The following is a 16,545-nucleotide window of genomic DNA, read 5'->3' as shown; positions in this document are numbered from 1 at the left end:
CCATGGACAAGACGTTTAAAGGATTCCCAGTGGTGTGTGACTCGATAACCAAAAAGTTTTTTCGTAAACCAAGTCTTAGGACCAAACATTTCGAGTACTTTTATTTTTCGTTTAATAAACAATATATAGTGTTTGATTTACATTACTTATCTCACATGCTCGATTCCTGGTAGTAAATCACTTTATTAATTTATTAGTGAAAGCATTCAATTTTTATCAAAACTTTTTTTTTTATTCCAGTAATTAGCTGAATATCTAAAGTTTATCTGTGTTGTGTATGTAAATGAGCTTTTTATAAATTAATTTAATTTAGTTTATCTTTATTACAAATTGTCCTAGGCATGATGCTAAACTGTTCTGATGTACGACTTGATAACCGAAAGGTTTTTTGTACACCAGGTCCTAGGGTAAAACATTTTGAGCGTGTTTTTTGTCGTTCAATAAACAATAACAATAATTGAAACAACGAAAACGTTTGTAAAGCCTTGTAAGTATTGATTTAACTAAATGATGTTTGTTTTAATTTTTATTTTAACGTTTGAACAGTCTAGCATTATATTTTCTTAGTATATGCTTAATGTCAGTTGATATTCCTATCCTTGTAAAATTGCTTTACTAGTTAAATTGTAGCTTTATAGTTTATTTATAACAATAGGTGTACAAGACTGTTAAAGTTTAGCTTTTGTATACAAAGTTTATGTGCACTAGATTTTGACTGAAAGCTGTTTAGTGTTCATTTAAGTAAAATCTTAGATGTATCAATTATAAACCTTTATAAAAGCTATTCTAATAAACCTAATTACATTAATTAAAGTCATAATGTTGTAAAAATATGGTTTATTGTCTAATACAGCGTTATTTCAGTGTATTAGACTATTTATGAGTAAAACTATCAACCTTCTTTATTTCAAATATTAAGCAAAGTTAGCTTAAACATGAAATAAACTTAGTTCGGTATGAAGTTTTAAAAGTAGAAAAAGTTCTATTAACCTTTTGTTTGTATTTAAAAAGGTAATTTAAGTGTATTTAAGGTTACAAAAGTTAACTACCTGAATTAAATTTGCGATATTGTTTGTTGGCACTAATGAAGATAATATCACTTAAGAAATTAACATTAAAAGTATAACTTTACAGTAAAATCTTGTTTCTACTGGAGTATGTTAATATATCTTAAAACTTTAATAAAAACTAAGTAAACTTTATAGTCATATTTTTAAATAAATAGTGTAATTTATGGTTCTTTTGCTTTTTTGATTTGTAATTGAAGTTTTATATATATAAAATCAGTAAAAAAGTTGTATTTTCAAAAATTAAAGTGTAAAAACCTTTAAAATATATTTTTAAGATGTGGATCATAGACATAAGTCCATTAATACTTTGGTTGTTTATTTTCAGTTTGAAACAATTTTACTTTCTTTGACTGACATTGGCTTAAATTAATTTCATATGTAGTAAAATTTTGAGTCAAAGAAAAGCTAAAAAAAACTTTAACTTTGTCCTGTACATGACATTAAACATTATCCTGGTGTATGAATCGATAACTGAAAGGTTTTTTCGTACTACAAGTCATTGTACCAAGTTTTTGAGCACTTTTTTTTCGTTCAATATATAATTCTAACTGAAAAAAAATTAAAAAAATTACTAAAACTGTAATTAATAGAATGTTAATGGTTTGTTTAAATGAAAAGTTAATATTGAATTATTATCCTCTAGCGTATTACTGCTGAGTTTTTATTAAAGTAACATGCACAATAATTATATAAAACCTTGTTTGCTTAACTTATTATTAATAAGTAACTAGTGTAGTAAAAATATACTTTCACAAAGTTTTTCAAAACTGGTAAGAGCTTTTGTATTATTACGTCACATAAAATCTTACCAAGGTGAAAATAAATTTTCTCACATATGATTTAGTTTCAAAAATTTCCTAGAGAAATTGACTGGTTCAGAATTTATTTCAATTTTCAAACAATAAAACTTATGTTATTATTATGTCGCCTAAGGAAAATATTTTTGCAGAGAGTATGTCGTCAGGGATCTAGTTGTTTTTAATTTTGCCGTATTAACTAATCAGTTCTACATTAAGTCCTTATTTTTTATCTGCTTTTTATTTTAAAGTATTTTCAAGTGGTTAGTTAGAATCAGAGGTACTTATTTAATGCAAACTGCTAATCGGTGTTCGATGTTAATTTTTACAAATAAAGATTATCTTTATAATTATAAATTTAATATTTTTACTCAAATTTTTGTAATTACTTTAAGCAAATTAAAATGTTATAGTTTTATAAAATAAGCTAGTACAATATACACAAGAATGTTCACAGTAGTATAGTAATGAATAACTGTGACAAACCCATGTATAAATTTTTTCATTTTCTTGTTGTCAATTAAAAGGCGCATTCTTAACGGCAGAAAGCGACAACTTGAGCGATATTCTCGACAAGGAAGACGACGAAGTAGACGATGAGGTAGACGAAGAATGGCTGCAGAACGAGATGATGGAAGCGCAGTCCAACGACTCGACAGATTCCGACTCTGACGATTACGATCCCGACAAGGAGGAACTCCCGGTCCTTCAAAATCTCGAAAAGACCCCGATCCAGGAAGATCTTCCCAACATCGAAATACCCTTTCCCCAGGAAAATCTAGCTGAAATGGAAGAAATTGCGCGAGGAGTCCTTCAAGATCTGGAAAAGTCCCCAAACCGAGAGGAAAGCCACGAAGATCGTTACGAGGGACACCAGCAAGCGTCAGACGGCTCGTTCTACTCGGCCGAGTCGCAAATAATGCCGGATAAAAAACTAAAAGAGAAACCAGAAGGACATCAGCTGAGCACCCGCCCAACGGAGAGCCCCACGGGGATCAGGTACCATGACGACAAGATCACGTTGCCGGGCAAGTATTACGTCACAACGAAGAACGGAAGCGTGCTGCCGTGCGAGGTGTTCGCCGCTCGCCAGAACCCCTACGACAGGTGGACATTAAAAATATTTTCAAACTTTTTTTTGTAAGGTATAAAGTTAATTAAATCATAAAAAAAAAATACAACAAAAGCATTTATTTTTATCGTAAAATTTTGTATAACAATTCAACCAATATAGGTCGGTAACGCAGTTCTACGTGCACTGCATCGGCCTGGACAGGAGGATGGACCAGTGGGTGGACGGGGACAAGGTGGACAGCAGCCGGCAGGTGAGCTCGCACGACATCATGCGGTTGAAGGAGGAGAACCAGAAGGCGGAGGAGAGGATGACGCGACACAGGAAGATCAGGACCATGTCGGTGACCGAGTTCGAGGAAATGGACGAAGCCACCAGGTTTTTAATTGGTTGAAAAAGTTGATTTTGGGTTTTCTCGTTTTTTCAAAGTTATCTTTTATAAGGTTGTACAAGGTTTTTATAAAAGTTTATTGGTACAGTAGTCTTATTGTAAATGTATAATCATGTCGGTTGTAAAAAAATGTTGTGAGCACTACTGTTATATTCACAACCTAAAAAACTTGTTGTGGAATGTTTTAACGTTCATGTAATTTTTGTTAGCTAATGAAAAAATATTTTATTCTATTATCTGTAGTGGTACTCTTTAAAAAATTTAAATTTAATAATTTTGTGTACAGTCTTTCAAATTTCGGACCACCTACTTGTACAATAAAAACAAATCACAAAAAAAAAAACGATTGTTTTATAATTCAATCAAGCAAAACTTCCAACCTGTTAAATCCGATTAATTTCACAAACAGGAAAGCGGAGGTGGAGCACGAGAAACGGACGCAGATCAAGTACGTGAACCAGGTAGTGATAGGCAGGCACACCATAGACACGTGGTACTACTCCCCCTACCCCGGCTTCTACGGCACCCGCGAACGTTTGTTCATATGCGAGTACTGCCTCGTCTACTTCTCCCGACCCGACGCATTGTTACGTCACGATTGCGGGAGGAGGCAGCCGGAGGGGAGGGAAATCTACCGGAGGGGAAACATCTCCATATACGAGCTGGACGGGCTCTTTCACAAGTTTGTTGTTGAATTATAAGTTGTTTTTACTTTACTATGTCTGTTAAAACAAGGATTTGAATGTGATTATATTTAGTAAAGTATATGCAATTTATATAAGTTTAATGGTTTTTGTTTACTATAAATTGAGGAAATTATATAATAAGAATTACCAAAAAAACAATGTTAAAAATAAATACATATCTTTCTATGAAATTATTTCAAAAAAGTAATTAACATCTAGTTTCTTAAACCAAAATAATAATTTTCAAAATAATTATCATCGCCTAACTCTACAGAGTCTACTGCACGAACCTGACGCTTCTGGGCAAGTTCTTCATCGACCACAAGACGGCCATCTACGACATCGGAAACTTCCAGTTCTACGTGCTGACCGTGGTCGATCGGCAAGGCGCCCACATAGCAGGCTTCTTCAGCAAGGAGAAGTTTTCCAAGAACAACCTGGCCTGCATCTGCGTTCTGCCCAATTACCTGTTCAAAGGCTACGGCAGGTTCCTCATATCCTTCAGCTACGAGTTCGCAAAGGTTGGTTGGCTTTTTATATGGTCTATCAATTACGCAAATAGTAATGATTAGTTTTCCCTATTTCAAAGTAAAAAAAGTTAAAAACGTAGTGTACTTACTTGTAAAATAACTGTATATTTTGTTAGTAAAATATTCTAAAGAATTTAAATAAATAAGTTAAAGGAGAAGTTTTTAATTTTTTATGCAAAACAATTATCAATAAAGCTGTTTATCAGTCATAAATGTATATATCTTCCTTTGAGTGCATTTCAGTAAAAACTTTCAAAAAACAGTAGTGTTTTCTGTCCACTATAGTATTTACTTAACTAATCGTTTCAACGAAACTGACAGATAAGAGGCCAGATAGGATCCCCCGAAACTCCGCTTTCGGACCTGGGCAAGGCAGCTTACGTGAAGTATTGGAAGAACACCCTGCTCTAGTGCCTCAACGAGAACCCTGACGCGACCATCGAGGAGTTGAGCAAAGAGACTTGCATGACTCAGGTAACTGACTTATTAATACCCGAATCAACTTAGCTTCAATAAAAAAAATGCTGGATTTTAGTTAGAGTTGTGTTAAAGATAGCTAAGTTTTACCATTTAACATATTACTTTACATTTGTAAAGACTTGCATAATGAAGGTATTTGTCTATTTTTGACTGTTTTGATTGGTATGCGTTAGTAAAAATTTAATTTATGAAAAAATAGTTTGTTGAATGGATAAAGATGAAAGTTATTAGTTACAAATTTTTAACTGTGCTAGTCAATCTCATTTTTTAACCATACTGCCTGTATTCCGTACTTTTATTTAAAAATTAATAGAAGAGTTGTCAAAAAAGTGCATTTTTAACTTTTTTGAAGTTAATCCATACGACTTAATAAGTATCTACTCAAAACTGTAGTACTGAGGGTAAAAGCAGTTTAGACTAAAATATTAATTTGAAATAATTATTTATATATTTAATCCTAATATTCTGAAAATAAAGTTATTTGCGACGAAAAATATAATTTCAAAAATATTTAAAAGTAACAAGTCAAATAAAAGCATTATTTCAAGGTGAACGTGGATGCAAACATACATCAAGTTAAAAAAATTTAACCTAAGTTTAATATACAGAAAATTTTTTTTATAATATGTTAATCTCAGACTTTAACGTTCAAACTTTGTGATATTTTTTACAATCAGGAAGACATAGTGTACACGTTGCGCATCTTCAACATGATCAAGTGGACGAGAGGAGAAAACACAATTTCGTTCACGCCCAAGACGCTAGAGGACGCCAACGCGCAGCACCCCATCCCCCACCACCCCAAGATCCCGTGCGACATCGAGTGTCTGAAGTGGAAGCCGTACCCGGTGCGGGTGGCGCCCGCCGTCACCGCCTACAAGAGGGCCATGGACCGGAAGAGGTCGGAAGGGGAAATTTGAAGGGGATTTTTTGGGGGAAGTGAAAAACTTTGTTTGACTTTTCTTGGTACGATAAATTTTAAAGTGGTTAAATACAAAGTTTGTAGGGTTTAAGTTTTGAAGGGGAGTTTTTGTGTAAAGGACTTTGTTTAAATTTTTTTTGTATAATGTATATGAGGATCATAAATGTTGATTTAAAGTGATTAAATATAATGTTTATAGTTTGTAGAGTTTAAGCAAAATAGAGTTTACTGAACGGTGTTTTGTTTTTAGAGTTTAAGAATAAAATTAATGTTGTAATTTCTATTGTTTTTGGTTAAATAATTATAAGTTTTATTTAAAACCAAAGCTTGTATTTGTTTGAAGCATTAAACATATTTTCAATTTGTGTCGATACTCATTTATTCAGGCCTAAACAACTTGTTAATTTTTTTAGATAATATTTTGTGTTTGTTTATTGTTATATTCTGGTTTTGCTGTTTTTTATTTTTCTATAAAAGCTGTTTTCTTTTAGAAAACTTAAATTTTGTATACAAACTCACTATTTGATTTAGGAATAAATTTAAACACCATTATCAGTGAGACAAGAACGAATAATTGATATATTTTACTTAATGTTAAAGTAATTTTGAATATAATGTGTTTTTTGTATAAAACAATCATAGTTGAGTTTTCGCACAGTTAAAAATAATAGTGCCTTAATGAACATTTAGTTTGTAAACTTGAATAAATTGCTGACCAAAGTATGATGCGTTATATTTTAAAGTTGTCAATGCTTTATAATTGCAGTAATCTGCCAACTAGGTACGCACTTCCAATACGAAGTGCCAGTATAGTACAAACTTTATAGCAAAAAACCCTCTGTTTTTAAAATGCATACTAAACGATAACTTCAGTGATTTAAAACTTTATGATAACTATTTATAAGCTTTTAATTTTTTTTACAACAAGAGTGAAACTTTTCTGTATAACAACAGTCAGGAAAAACTTTTTCTGGTTAATCTTGTCCATTACTTATAAAATCTGCTGACCTCTGGTCTATAAATAAAAATGACTTAGGTAAGTTAAAATTAAACTTCCATTAGTTCTTTCAAGTTAATTTTTTTTTAATAAACATTTGAATTTTTTTTGAACTTTTTTTAAGAACACTAACAGGCTACTTTATATTTCTCTAACACACTCAATTTTACTTGTTTAATTCTTTTTTATTATATACGTACCCCTCAAAAATAACATTTGTACTTGACTATAATATGAATAAATAAAATAAAATGAAGGGTCCATACTAAGTTTTAGAAAGCTTAATAATATTAAAACCTTAAAATAACACATTGGTTAGTTGTATTGTAATAGAATACCGGTTTCACTCACTGTTCAATTAAGTTTAATATCAATTAATATATAATCACTTAACTGAATCACAAGTTGTCTGATGCAACGTTAATTTAAATTTATGACAGAGATATATAAACCAGCGGCAGAAAATGTTTAGAGATATTTGAGCCAAGATCTTTCAGATGTAGTTCTAGAGTTGAACTTAACTATTCTTTTCAGTGTTTATTAAGTTAATTCTTGAACAATGTTATTTTCTTACATATGTTTTAAGATTTAAAGTTCTACTAGTTCATTTTAGATTAAAATTTTCTTAAAACATCTGTTACTTAGATATGCTTTAATTGTTAAGGCTTGAAATCCATTTTAGATACACTCTAAAGCAGGGTTTCCCAAAAGGCGGGCCATGTGGTCATAGTATGAAACGTTCACTAGATATTCTGGAGTTGTTGATGAATAGCAAAAACATTTGAACTAAGTTGATATTATCACCAGTTTATAAAACAAAGCAGTTTATTAAGTATTTTTAAATTAATTTTTTCAGCTTTGGGTTTACTTAAATTTTGTTGAAATGCAAGTTTGAAAATAGGTCAACTTGGTAGAATCCGAGCCACAAAGAAAAAAGTTTTGGTTATTAAAAATTTTTATTTTAAAGTTGTTTCTGCAGAAATGTTCTTGACACGTCCTCCACAAGACGTAAAAAGGTATCCAAAAAAGTATACTAAAACTTTTTACGAAAAGTAGTACAATATAGCTTGTATGAAGTTTTAATAATTATTTTTAGTTTTAGTATTTACTACTGTAAATTAAATGTAAACTTGTTAGAAAGTATAATGTTGCAGGCTCCAAGCTACGAAATCAAAAAGTTTTGGTCACAAGAAAATGTTTTGGTAAAAAGCATTTTATTAGCAGATATGTTTTTGATGCAAAAGTTAATAACTAAAATTTTCTGTAACTAACAAATAATAAATAATTAGTGTTTATTTTGATCTGAAATTTAAAAAAATTAAAAGAGTTTACCTGTTTATAAAGTAAATGGTTTACCTTAAGTTTTAAAATTGTAGTTGATAAAAATAATTCTTGTACTTAAAACATCTTAAGATACTAGACTACAAGTGTAGCTAATGTATAAAGAAAAATATAAATCATTAAGTCGTTTGAACTAAACGTTGAACAAATCATAAGAAGAGTTTAAGTTAAGAATTAAAATTAAGTGTGTAGCGAAAAACAAACAAAATATTTCAGCAATGCGGTCAAGTCGCTTGTGATATTTTTTTGTCTGTTTTATCTAAATTTAGCTCTGTTCAATAATGTAAAACAAACAACATAAGTTTTATTTCAAAATGTTAGCTTTTTGAATTTATTGTTGCTAAAAACATAATTTATTTTAGTTGAAAAACAACATATGTTGTTTTCACTCTAATTTCCAAAATTTATATATTTAGTTGAAATTGAATCGTATTTTTCACTTTTAGCTTCAAGTTAAAGTGCTCCATGATAAAAAAGTAGTTTATAAGTTTTGAAAATGTTAAGTTTCAGCACTGCAGTTTAAAAATAAAAAAGTCTTTATAAAACAATTAGAACCTTAGTACAGTTTGTGAAGTTTAAAAGTACAAGTATTTTTTTCAAATTGATAATTAATTTGAGTTGGACAACATTAAAGGTTTGAAACTTGGGCTCTTTTTTTACAGGTTGTTTATTATTAGCTGAGCTATATAATGGCTACTTTTATTAAAGTACTCATTTCAGTCGGATTTATTGCAACTTTAGTAAATTGTACTGAAGTTTGTACTGATACCCCTGATTGTGTTCCAGGTATGTTTTAATTAAAAAGCTAATTAAGTTACTTGTTCAATTTTGATTTCAAAAAAAAAACATTTATTAGGTTCTTATAATTTTTCTTTGTTAACTGATGTTTTATAAGCTTATTTTTGAATTGAGAAGAAAGAACTATTTGAACAATTTATTGTATTTCATACCTCGGGAAGCCAGAACTTTATATTTTATTTTTGGTTTACTAAACATAAAACGCAAAATATTCCATCTAATAAAAGTCACGATGGCCGAGCGGTCTAGTGCGTCAGATTGTGACTAATTATTTCAGTGGTTAATGGGTTTACGACATAGTTTTCTTAAAGAAACAAACTATTTATTTCTACTTTTGGCTACAAAATATTGTTGATTGTACGTTTGTAACTGTAAGAGTGCTTGAAAGAAGTTTTTTAAACTACTTTGTAAACTACCTACAACAAATAAATTAGCAACAAACACAGAAATGGACACTAAAAAATAATTCTAAAACAAAAGACTACCTGAGACTTTCTGAATTTGAAATTCCCTGAGTTTCTTTGAGTGTGTAACTACCCTGTGTTTACATTATTATATACAACACTCTATAAATCACAAGATTGTTATTTAAAAATATCCAGCCAAAGTTAGAATCTATTGTATATTTATTTAAGATAACCCTTATTGCAAATCAAAAAAATAAAAACTATCCTGAATTTTTATACTTTGTTATTATTCCTAAGTGCACTTTGGTTTCAAGTTTGCGAAGCTAATCACATTAAGACTCATATATAATCTCAATATAGAGTAGTTTAATAATTTTGTACCGGCAGTGACCAACGAAAAGGAAACTATAGCACCAAGTATTCATGTCAGTATGATCATCTATTTCTACTTTGAAGATACAAAATACTGTTGATTGTGTGTTTGTAACTTTATTACTGTTAAACAAAGTTTAGTTATTTGACAATTAGTTATAAAACTTTTGACAAAAAATTAAGAAGTTTCAAACACTTAAAATGGAAAATATTAGCACGGGAACGGGTCAAAATTGCCCTAAAACAAAATAACACAAGGGCACAAAACTGCACTAAGATGTTTTTGCATGAAGACAAAATTGTAAAAGAAGATAAAATTGCACCAGGGGTCAATTTTCACAAGTTACAATTTTGCTCAGAGGGTCATTATTGGGCGACAGTAAAAAAAAATTATAAAATAAAAAAAAGAAAAAGATTAATTAATTAAAAAAGGGTTATTGACCGAGAGTAATGGTTAATGGTAACAGTTATATTAAAAATAAAAACAAAAAAATAACTAATAAAAATTATCTTATTAATGTGCTTATAAATTATAATATAACTATTCTGTTTTATTAACTCAAGTATCCCATATTGTTTATACAACTAATTAGTTGTAATAAATTGTAATAAATTTATGAAGACTTACTAGGAATAAAATTTTAGTTAGGTATTGAATTTTTTTTTACTTTAGTTTACATAGTAACAAAATAAAGTGAAAAAATAGAAAAAAGTGAAAAATGCATTTGAAAGTGCATATTACGTAGAATGTATTTTTCAGGAATAAAAATATTTTGGCTCAGTATGAGTTTGGCTAGGCTTTAAGGGTGGAGGAGGGGACGTGGAGGTATGAAACAGCGACATCGTGTGGTGGAAAAACCAGTAAATTATTTTAATTATTTATTTCTAAAACCGATATGGTGCAATCTCGTGGATTTGCGACACCTAGCGGTAAAAAAATTTAAAAATTAATAATTTTTTTGTTATTTTTTTGTAAAGTAATTAGTCGATGTGTTAAGAATACGTACTCAAGCAACAGGTTAACTACAAACAGTTCAGAGCTATAAAACTAACTTTCAAACTAAGTAAAGATTAACGGTTTTATAGTAAAGCTAAGTTTAAATATGTTTCTAAACATCAACAAGTTAAACTACACACATTATAACCATTTTAAGTAATAAAGTGTGTAATTTTTAAGATTAAATACTTACTTTGGTATTTTTTCGAGTAAAATGTATGTTTGAAGTTATATGAGCTTGTTTATTATAACTAAGAAAATAAACATACTGAAAAATTTATTCAGTTTAATTATAAACTATAAATTTTTTCGGCATATCTGTTTATTAATAGGTTAAAAAACGTTTTATTCGTTTATAATTTGTTTAAAACATTACTCGTTTCTATCTTTATAGTTGTGCTTAGTTTTATTCATGCAAAACTTATTTAAATTTATAGTACATAGTACATAGTAAATTTAAATTCGAATAACCAGTTAACTTAAGTTATTTGGATTTTTTTCCATTATAATTTTCAATTATACCTTAAATTTTTGTTTATGATTCGACTAGATCAAAGCCTAAAAAATAATTTTAGCCCTTTCTATGTGCTTCATAAATTTGTATTTTGTAATTATTCCCTAAACGTGTTTTTGAGAGTTTATATATAGAAAATTACTTTGATCAAAATTTTAGTAATCAGTAATATCTTGCTGAGTAATGAATAAAATTGAACCTGTTTTTCTTTATTGAACGAAAAAAAAAACACTCAAAACGTTTGGTCCACGTTGTTGTCTAAGAACCTGGTTATTGCTTTATTTTTTAAATAAATGAAATCTTTAAACAACTTGTACGTCTAAGTATGAATAAATACCTATATTTGGTTTACAATATTTTAAACTTTAACAGTAAAAAAACACATTGTTTTAAAGCTTAAATAAATACAGCTCTTTAACTTTCATTAAAAGCTAACTTAAATAAGGTTTATAGTATAATTTATTTTGATCAACTGTTGGTTGTTTTCTTTTAAGCTGGAGTAAACTTTATGAATAGATTCATATTTCTATTTTTTTTTTATTTAATACGACCTATCGAAGTTTTAATTGTGGTACATTCTTTATTAAGGCTGGGCTTATAAACGGCTGCTAACTTATTTTATTTTGTCAAATAAACATCATTAAAACAAAAATATAACGTCCAAAAGTCAATTCTTTTACGTAAAAGTTGCTACTATTATACGAATCGACAAATACAAAGTATGAAGTAAGGTTGTCAAGTAATAGAAGAGTTTTTGATAAATCATAAAAGCAAAAATTTATATATAAAAACGATTTTAATCATGTACTTAAGTTATTTTACCTTGTTTAATTGCAAAGTTAGTTGAACAATAACAAAAACTTGAAAACACATTCTAGAGGTGCATAACGCCTGTATTAGTTTTTATCTAAACTGTAACATTGTACCAATTAAACAAAATTACAAAGCATTTAGTATTTATTGGGCGTAACTGGTTTGTTTTAAATAAATTTTGTAAACGTAAGTTTTCTAAAACAATAAATGGTTAAAATAGTCTTTTATAAATAATTTTATTCCCCGGCCGTAGTTGTCTTAAGTAATCGATAAAATAAACTTTTTAATAGATCATTTCCTTGCGGGCTGCATATAGCCGCAGTTTGCTTTATTTATATTACCAAAAAAATGTAAAACCTCTTCCACAATTTTTTGGCAAGAATACTGACAAAGAGGTACTTATGCATACTGACCCAACAACCTCAGACAGATTATAATACTAAGCGGAAACCTGTAAGCTGTTAAACAAAAAAAGCCCTTTTACTCGCTGGAATATAACTTATGAAAAATATAAACTTTCAAAAGTAAAACTGGTTAAAGTATTATGGATATTAGAATGTTATGCATATTAAAATTAACTTATAACAATTTGTTAAAGTAAAACAAAATCTGTCCTTTTTAAGCAGAGAAAAATGCATGTATAACTCAAATAAATAAAAGTTACTTTATAAAATAAGTGCGAACGATTGATGGATGGAAAATTTTCCAAGTGAAAATACAAAACTCTTATACTTCATATGTTTAGTAATTTATGTTTTCAATATTCATTTTATTGCGACAGCTTTATTATAAACTTTTTTAAATACCAAATTTTTTAATATTAACTACATTTTTTGGATATGCGGTAGTTAATTTTTAAAAAACTAAACTTTAAATTTAAAGATGTACAAATACTTAAAAGCTATTTAGTTTACCAAGCTAAAAAACATGTTTCTAATGGTTCAGAAACTTTTTTTTAAACTCAATATTTGCATTAAGTAGTTCCGTTTCTTGGTTATATACTATAACTTTCAGCAAAAGAATTATTAAACAATTCAAAAGGTTTTTTTGCGGTAGTATTTACAATTGGGCATTAAATTTCTATTATTTCGTTTGTACATTTCTTGTTTAAATTGAACTTCAATACCTATAAAAACTTTAAACAACTGCGACCCGTTGATAACTATTAGGTATACAATGCGGAACGGTAGTTTCTAAAATAACTGCCTTGTTTCTTATTAAAGACTGCTAACACCTGTTCTATGGTCTTAAAAACATAGTGTATAGATACAAGAAAAACTTCGTCGTTACCAACAAAGACGCAAACTTCGTAGACCATATGATAACTGTCAATTTGGTAAAAAAAACGAGTATTTAGCTCATCATTTACTAAACCGCTGTAGTACTCGTACCTGGTAGCAAAAATCGCCCGTTTTAAAAATCTCTGCTGTTAATTAACCCCAATTAATTTTCTAATGCAAATGAACGCGATATGTGTTGCAGATGAACATGTGCTATTTGTTAAGATTTCGAACTTCCCATTGAATTTGCCTGCGACCTTTTTTTAATCTTAAACTCCAACCTGAAATATTAAACGAAGTACCAAAATATTCGATTTTAACTGAAGAATTGTCTTTCTTTCGCCGTAGTTTACGGTAAGCCGTTGGGCTTGCATGTAATTAGATAATATGTTCGGAATTTGTAGTAAGATTAATCTATGTTAGGACTCCCTATTCTTACATGAAACCGACTAAAAAAAATAATAAAACCCGGTAAATGTTGAAGAAGACATAAAGCTGAATATAAAACTGTCAATAAAAATATGACTATAAATGGAAGACTAGTTAGTAATGGTATTTAAATAATAGACTAAAAAATTATTAAGCGATGCTTTTTCTATTTAAATATCTAATTAATATATTTTACTGTATTGGACATTAATAATTCAAAAAAAAAACGTGGATCGCAAATAATTACTAAATTATACCAGATTTATTTAATATACCGGATTCAAATACGTACTATGCATCTAAAATAAAAATAACTATTTATTTTAGTAAACATACATTTCTACGTTTCGTTTAAAATGGCTGATAAAACTTGAGAAATGTTTTATTTATAATAAAACAGAATGATATATAGGTAGCCCTACTAAACAATTACTATTACAAGCTTTCAACAATTGATAAATCCTTATAGAATTGTTTTAAAAAACTATTGGTCTATATTTTGCCAAGTCCATTTTATTTCCCAACCTTTAGTGTATTTAAATATCATCCACATTTTGATTTAATGTTTTATTTAACGATAAAATTAAAACTTTAAAAAATAAATTCTCCCTGATGTCTTGTTGTTGTTCCTCCACAATCCTCGTAACTTCTAAAAATATAATATTTGATTATTGTACCTTAAACATAATTATACTTTTTTTTTTGTTTATTTAAACTTTATTTTTTACCATTCTTAGAAGTATCCAAGTGTTAGTCAATTTAGTTATTAACTTTTGTACAAAATGACAGCATTTTTAAACTTGTTGGTATTAGGTACAACAAAAGTTCATTAAATAAGTACAAAAAACGTATATTGGTTTGAAGAAACCTATATGAAATGCATTAAATGAGGTATAAAATATTTAAACCTAGCTTTGATATGAACATAAACTTTTTTACTCTTTTCTATTTGAAACAAAATTTAAAATCTTAGTTTGAATATCCTTTAAATTACAAGATCTGTTTAAATCAGGGTTTCCCAAAGAGGGCCAAGTGGCCCCGTTGGTGCCATGACATGTACTCAGGGGGCCACGAGCAGCAAAGGGGGAAGAGGGGGGCATGAGCAGTAAAGGAGCCACAGGGGGCCATGAGGTCATAATTTCAAACATACTTTAGATATTACTGAGTTGCAGATGAAGAATAAAAAAAAATGTCTTAGGTGTTTTCGATGGTGGTTAAGAAACTTACACTAGACATTCTAAAATTGCAGATGAAGAGCAAAAAAAAATGTCTTAGGTGTTTTTTATGATAGTTTTTGAGTAATCTTGTTGAAGGGGGCAATGATATTTAATTTCTTTAAAGGGGGTCATTTGCAAAAATTAAGGTAACCCTGGTTTAAATGATACCTTAATTATAATATTCATATATCACAATACTTTTTAAATACGCGTTATTACTATATTATCAAGGAAATAGGACTGTTTAATATTTAGAGACAAATATGAGTTTGTAATTTGGCAGACTAACATTAGTGAAAATATAAGTGATAAAGAAAATAATTTATTTCTTAAAATAATATAAACAATTATATAATGCATTAACTAAATGTACAAATAATGCTGCTTAAAAAAAAAAACATACTCCCATATAGCTATTGTAACTTTGAACATTTTACAAACATAAAAAATTTAGGCTTAGTTATTTTAAGTTCATTATAATAATTCATGCATGGGCTATTACATATTCTAAAACTTCAGTATAAGCTTGTCAAAATTTTAGCTAAAAAAAGCATAACTGTCGATTTTTAAAATCAAATTCGTGATTAATAATCTTCTAACTCATTCTGATATCAAAAAAACTATAAGTTAAATAAAACGATAATCAGAAATTAAAATAAACGTAATATATTAAAGGTGATAAAAGTTTTAAACTAAAATCAAAATATTGTAAAAACCTTGACTTTTGTTATTGCTATAGTAACAGTTTCAACCAATGATTTGATCAATTCCCACATTGCGGGTTGGAACTGAGCGGTTCAGACTGTTTTTATATCTGTTAAAAAAGATACAACTTTAGTTGTTGAAGCCTAAAAGATACCTTATCATATTGAAAGCTAATTAACTGAATTAAAGAATAAATGAAAATAAAAAAATTGAAAAGAAGGAAAGTTTGCTATTTAAATGAGTTTATAACAAACAACTTAATAAATCTTTTTGTAAAAAAAAACTAAAATGTTGATGTCTTTGTAAATAATAATTAAGCTGTAGCTTTACTTATTACATCTAATATTTTATAACTTTTGTTTTTATATTGAAAGCTACAAATAATAAAACAAAATATATAAAACTCGGAATTATATATACACAAAAATCATTTAGTTTTCTCAAAATCACATTTTTAAGTTAGCCATTTATAATCACATATAAAGCCAATACATCTTATTAAAATGTACAAATATGTTTCAACGTAGACCATTTTTAATTATAAATGTTACTTGGTAATTCTTTTTTTCATTCATAAACGTTTAAAAATAGTTAATAAATTTTTAATTAACATCTAGAAATGAACACAATTTGACACACAAGCTAGCTCTAAATATGCTCAATACTAAGATAAACTTAAACGTACTTAAAATAAGATCTTAACAGATTAGTATTGAATGAACATAAA

The 16,545-nt window shown here is 28.6% G+C and overlaps 2 protein-coding genes across 2 annotated transcripts; both read left to right on the top strand.

Annotated features, from left to right (window-relative positions):
• The first annotated feature begins 1,991 nt into the window (after window positions 1-1,991).
• Window positions 1,992-4,957, top strand: LOC145846271 (histone acetyltransferase KAT8-like). Its single transcript, XM_082953148.1, has 6 exons — window positions 1,992-2,022; window positions 2,413-2,974; window positions 3,102-3,317; window positions 3,740-4,012; window positions 4,291-4,537; window positions 4,868-4,957. Exons 1-6 carry the CDS (start codon window positions 1,992-1,994, stop codon window positions 4,955-4,957), a joined length of 1,419 nt encoding a protein of 472 aa, XP_082809274.1.
• A 7-nt stretch (window positions 4,958-4,964) lies between these two features.
• On the top strand, window positions 4,965-5,981 carry LOC145846274 (histone acetyltransferase KAT8-like). The gene is made up of 2 exons (XM_082953152.1): window positions 4,965-5,020; window positions 5,704-5,981. The coding sequence occupies exons 1-2, from the start codon at window positions 5,012-5,014 to the stop codon at window positions 5,944-5,946; spliced, it is 252 nt and encodes an 83-aa protein (XP_082809278.1). The 5' UTR covers window positions 4,965-5,011; the 3' UTR covers window positions 5,947-5,981.
• Window positions 5,982-16,545: the final 10,564 nt, after the last annotated feature.

This window comes from Thalia democratica, unplaced genomic scaffold (assembly GCF_965202585.1).
Source record: "Thalia democratica unplaced genomic scaffold, ktThaDemo2.hap1.1 HAP1_SCAFFOLD_379, whole genome shotgun sequence".
Taxonomy (NCBI): domain Eukaryota; kingdom Metazoa; phylum Chordata; class Thaliacea; order Salpida; family Salpidae; genus Thalia; species Thalia democratica.
Note: the sequence above shows the minus strand (reverse complement) of the source record. Positions and strands in the feature narration are given on the sequence as shown.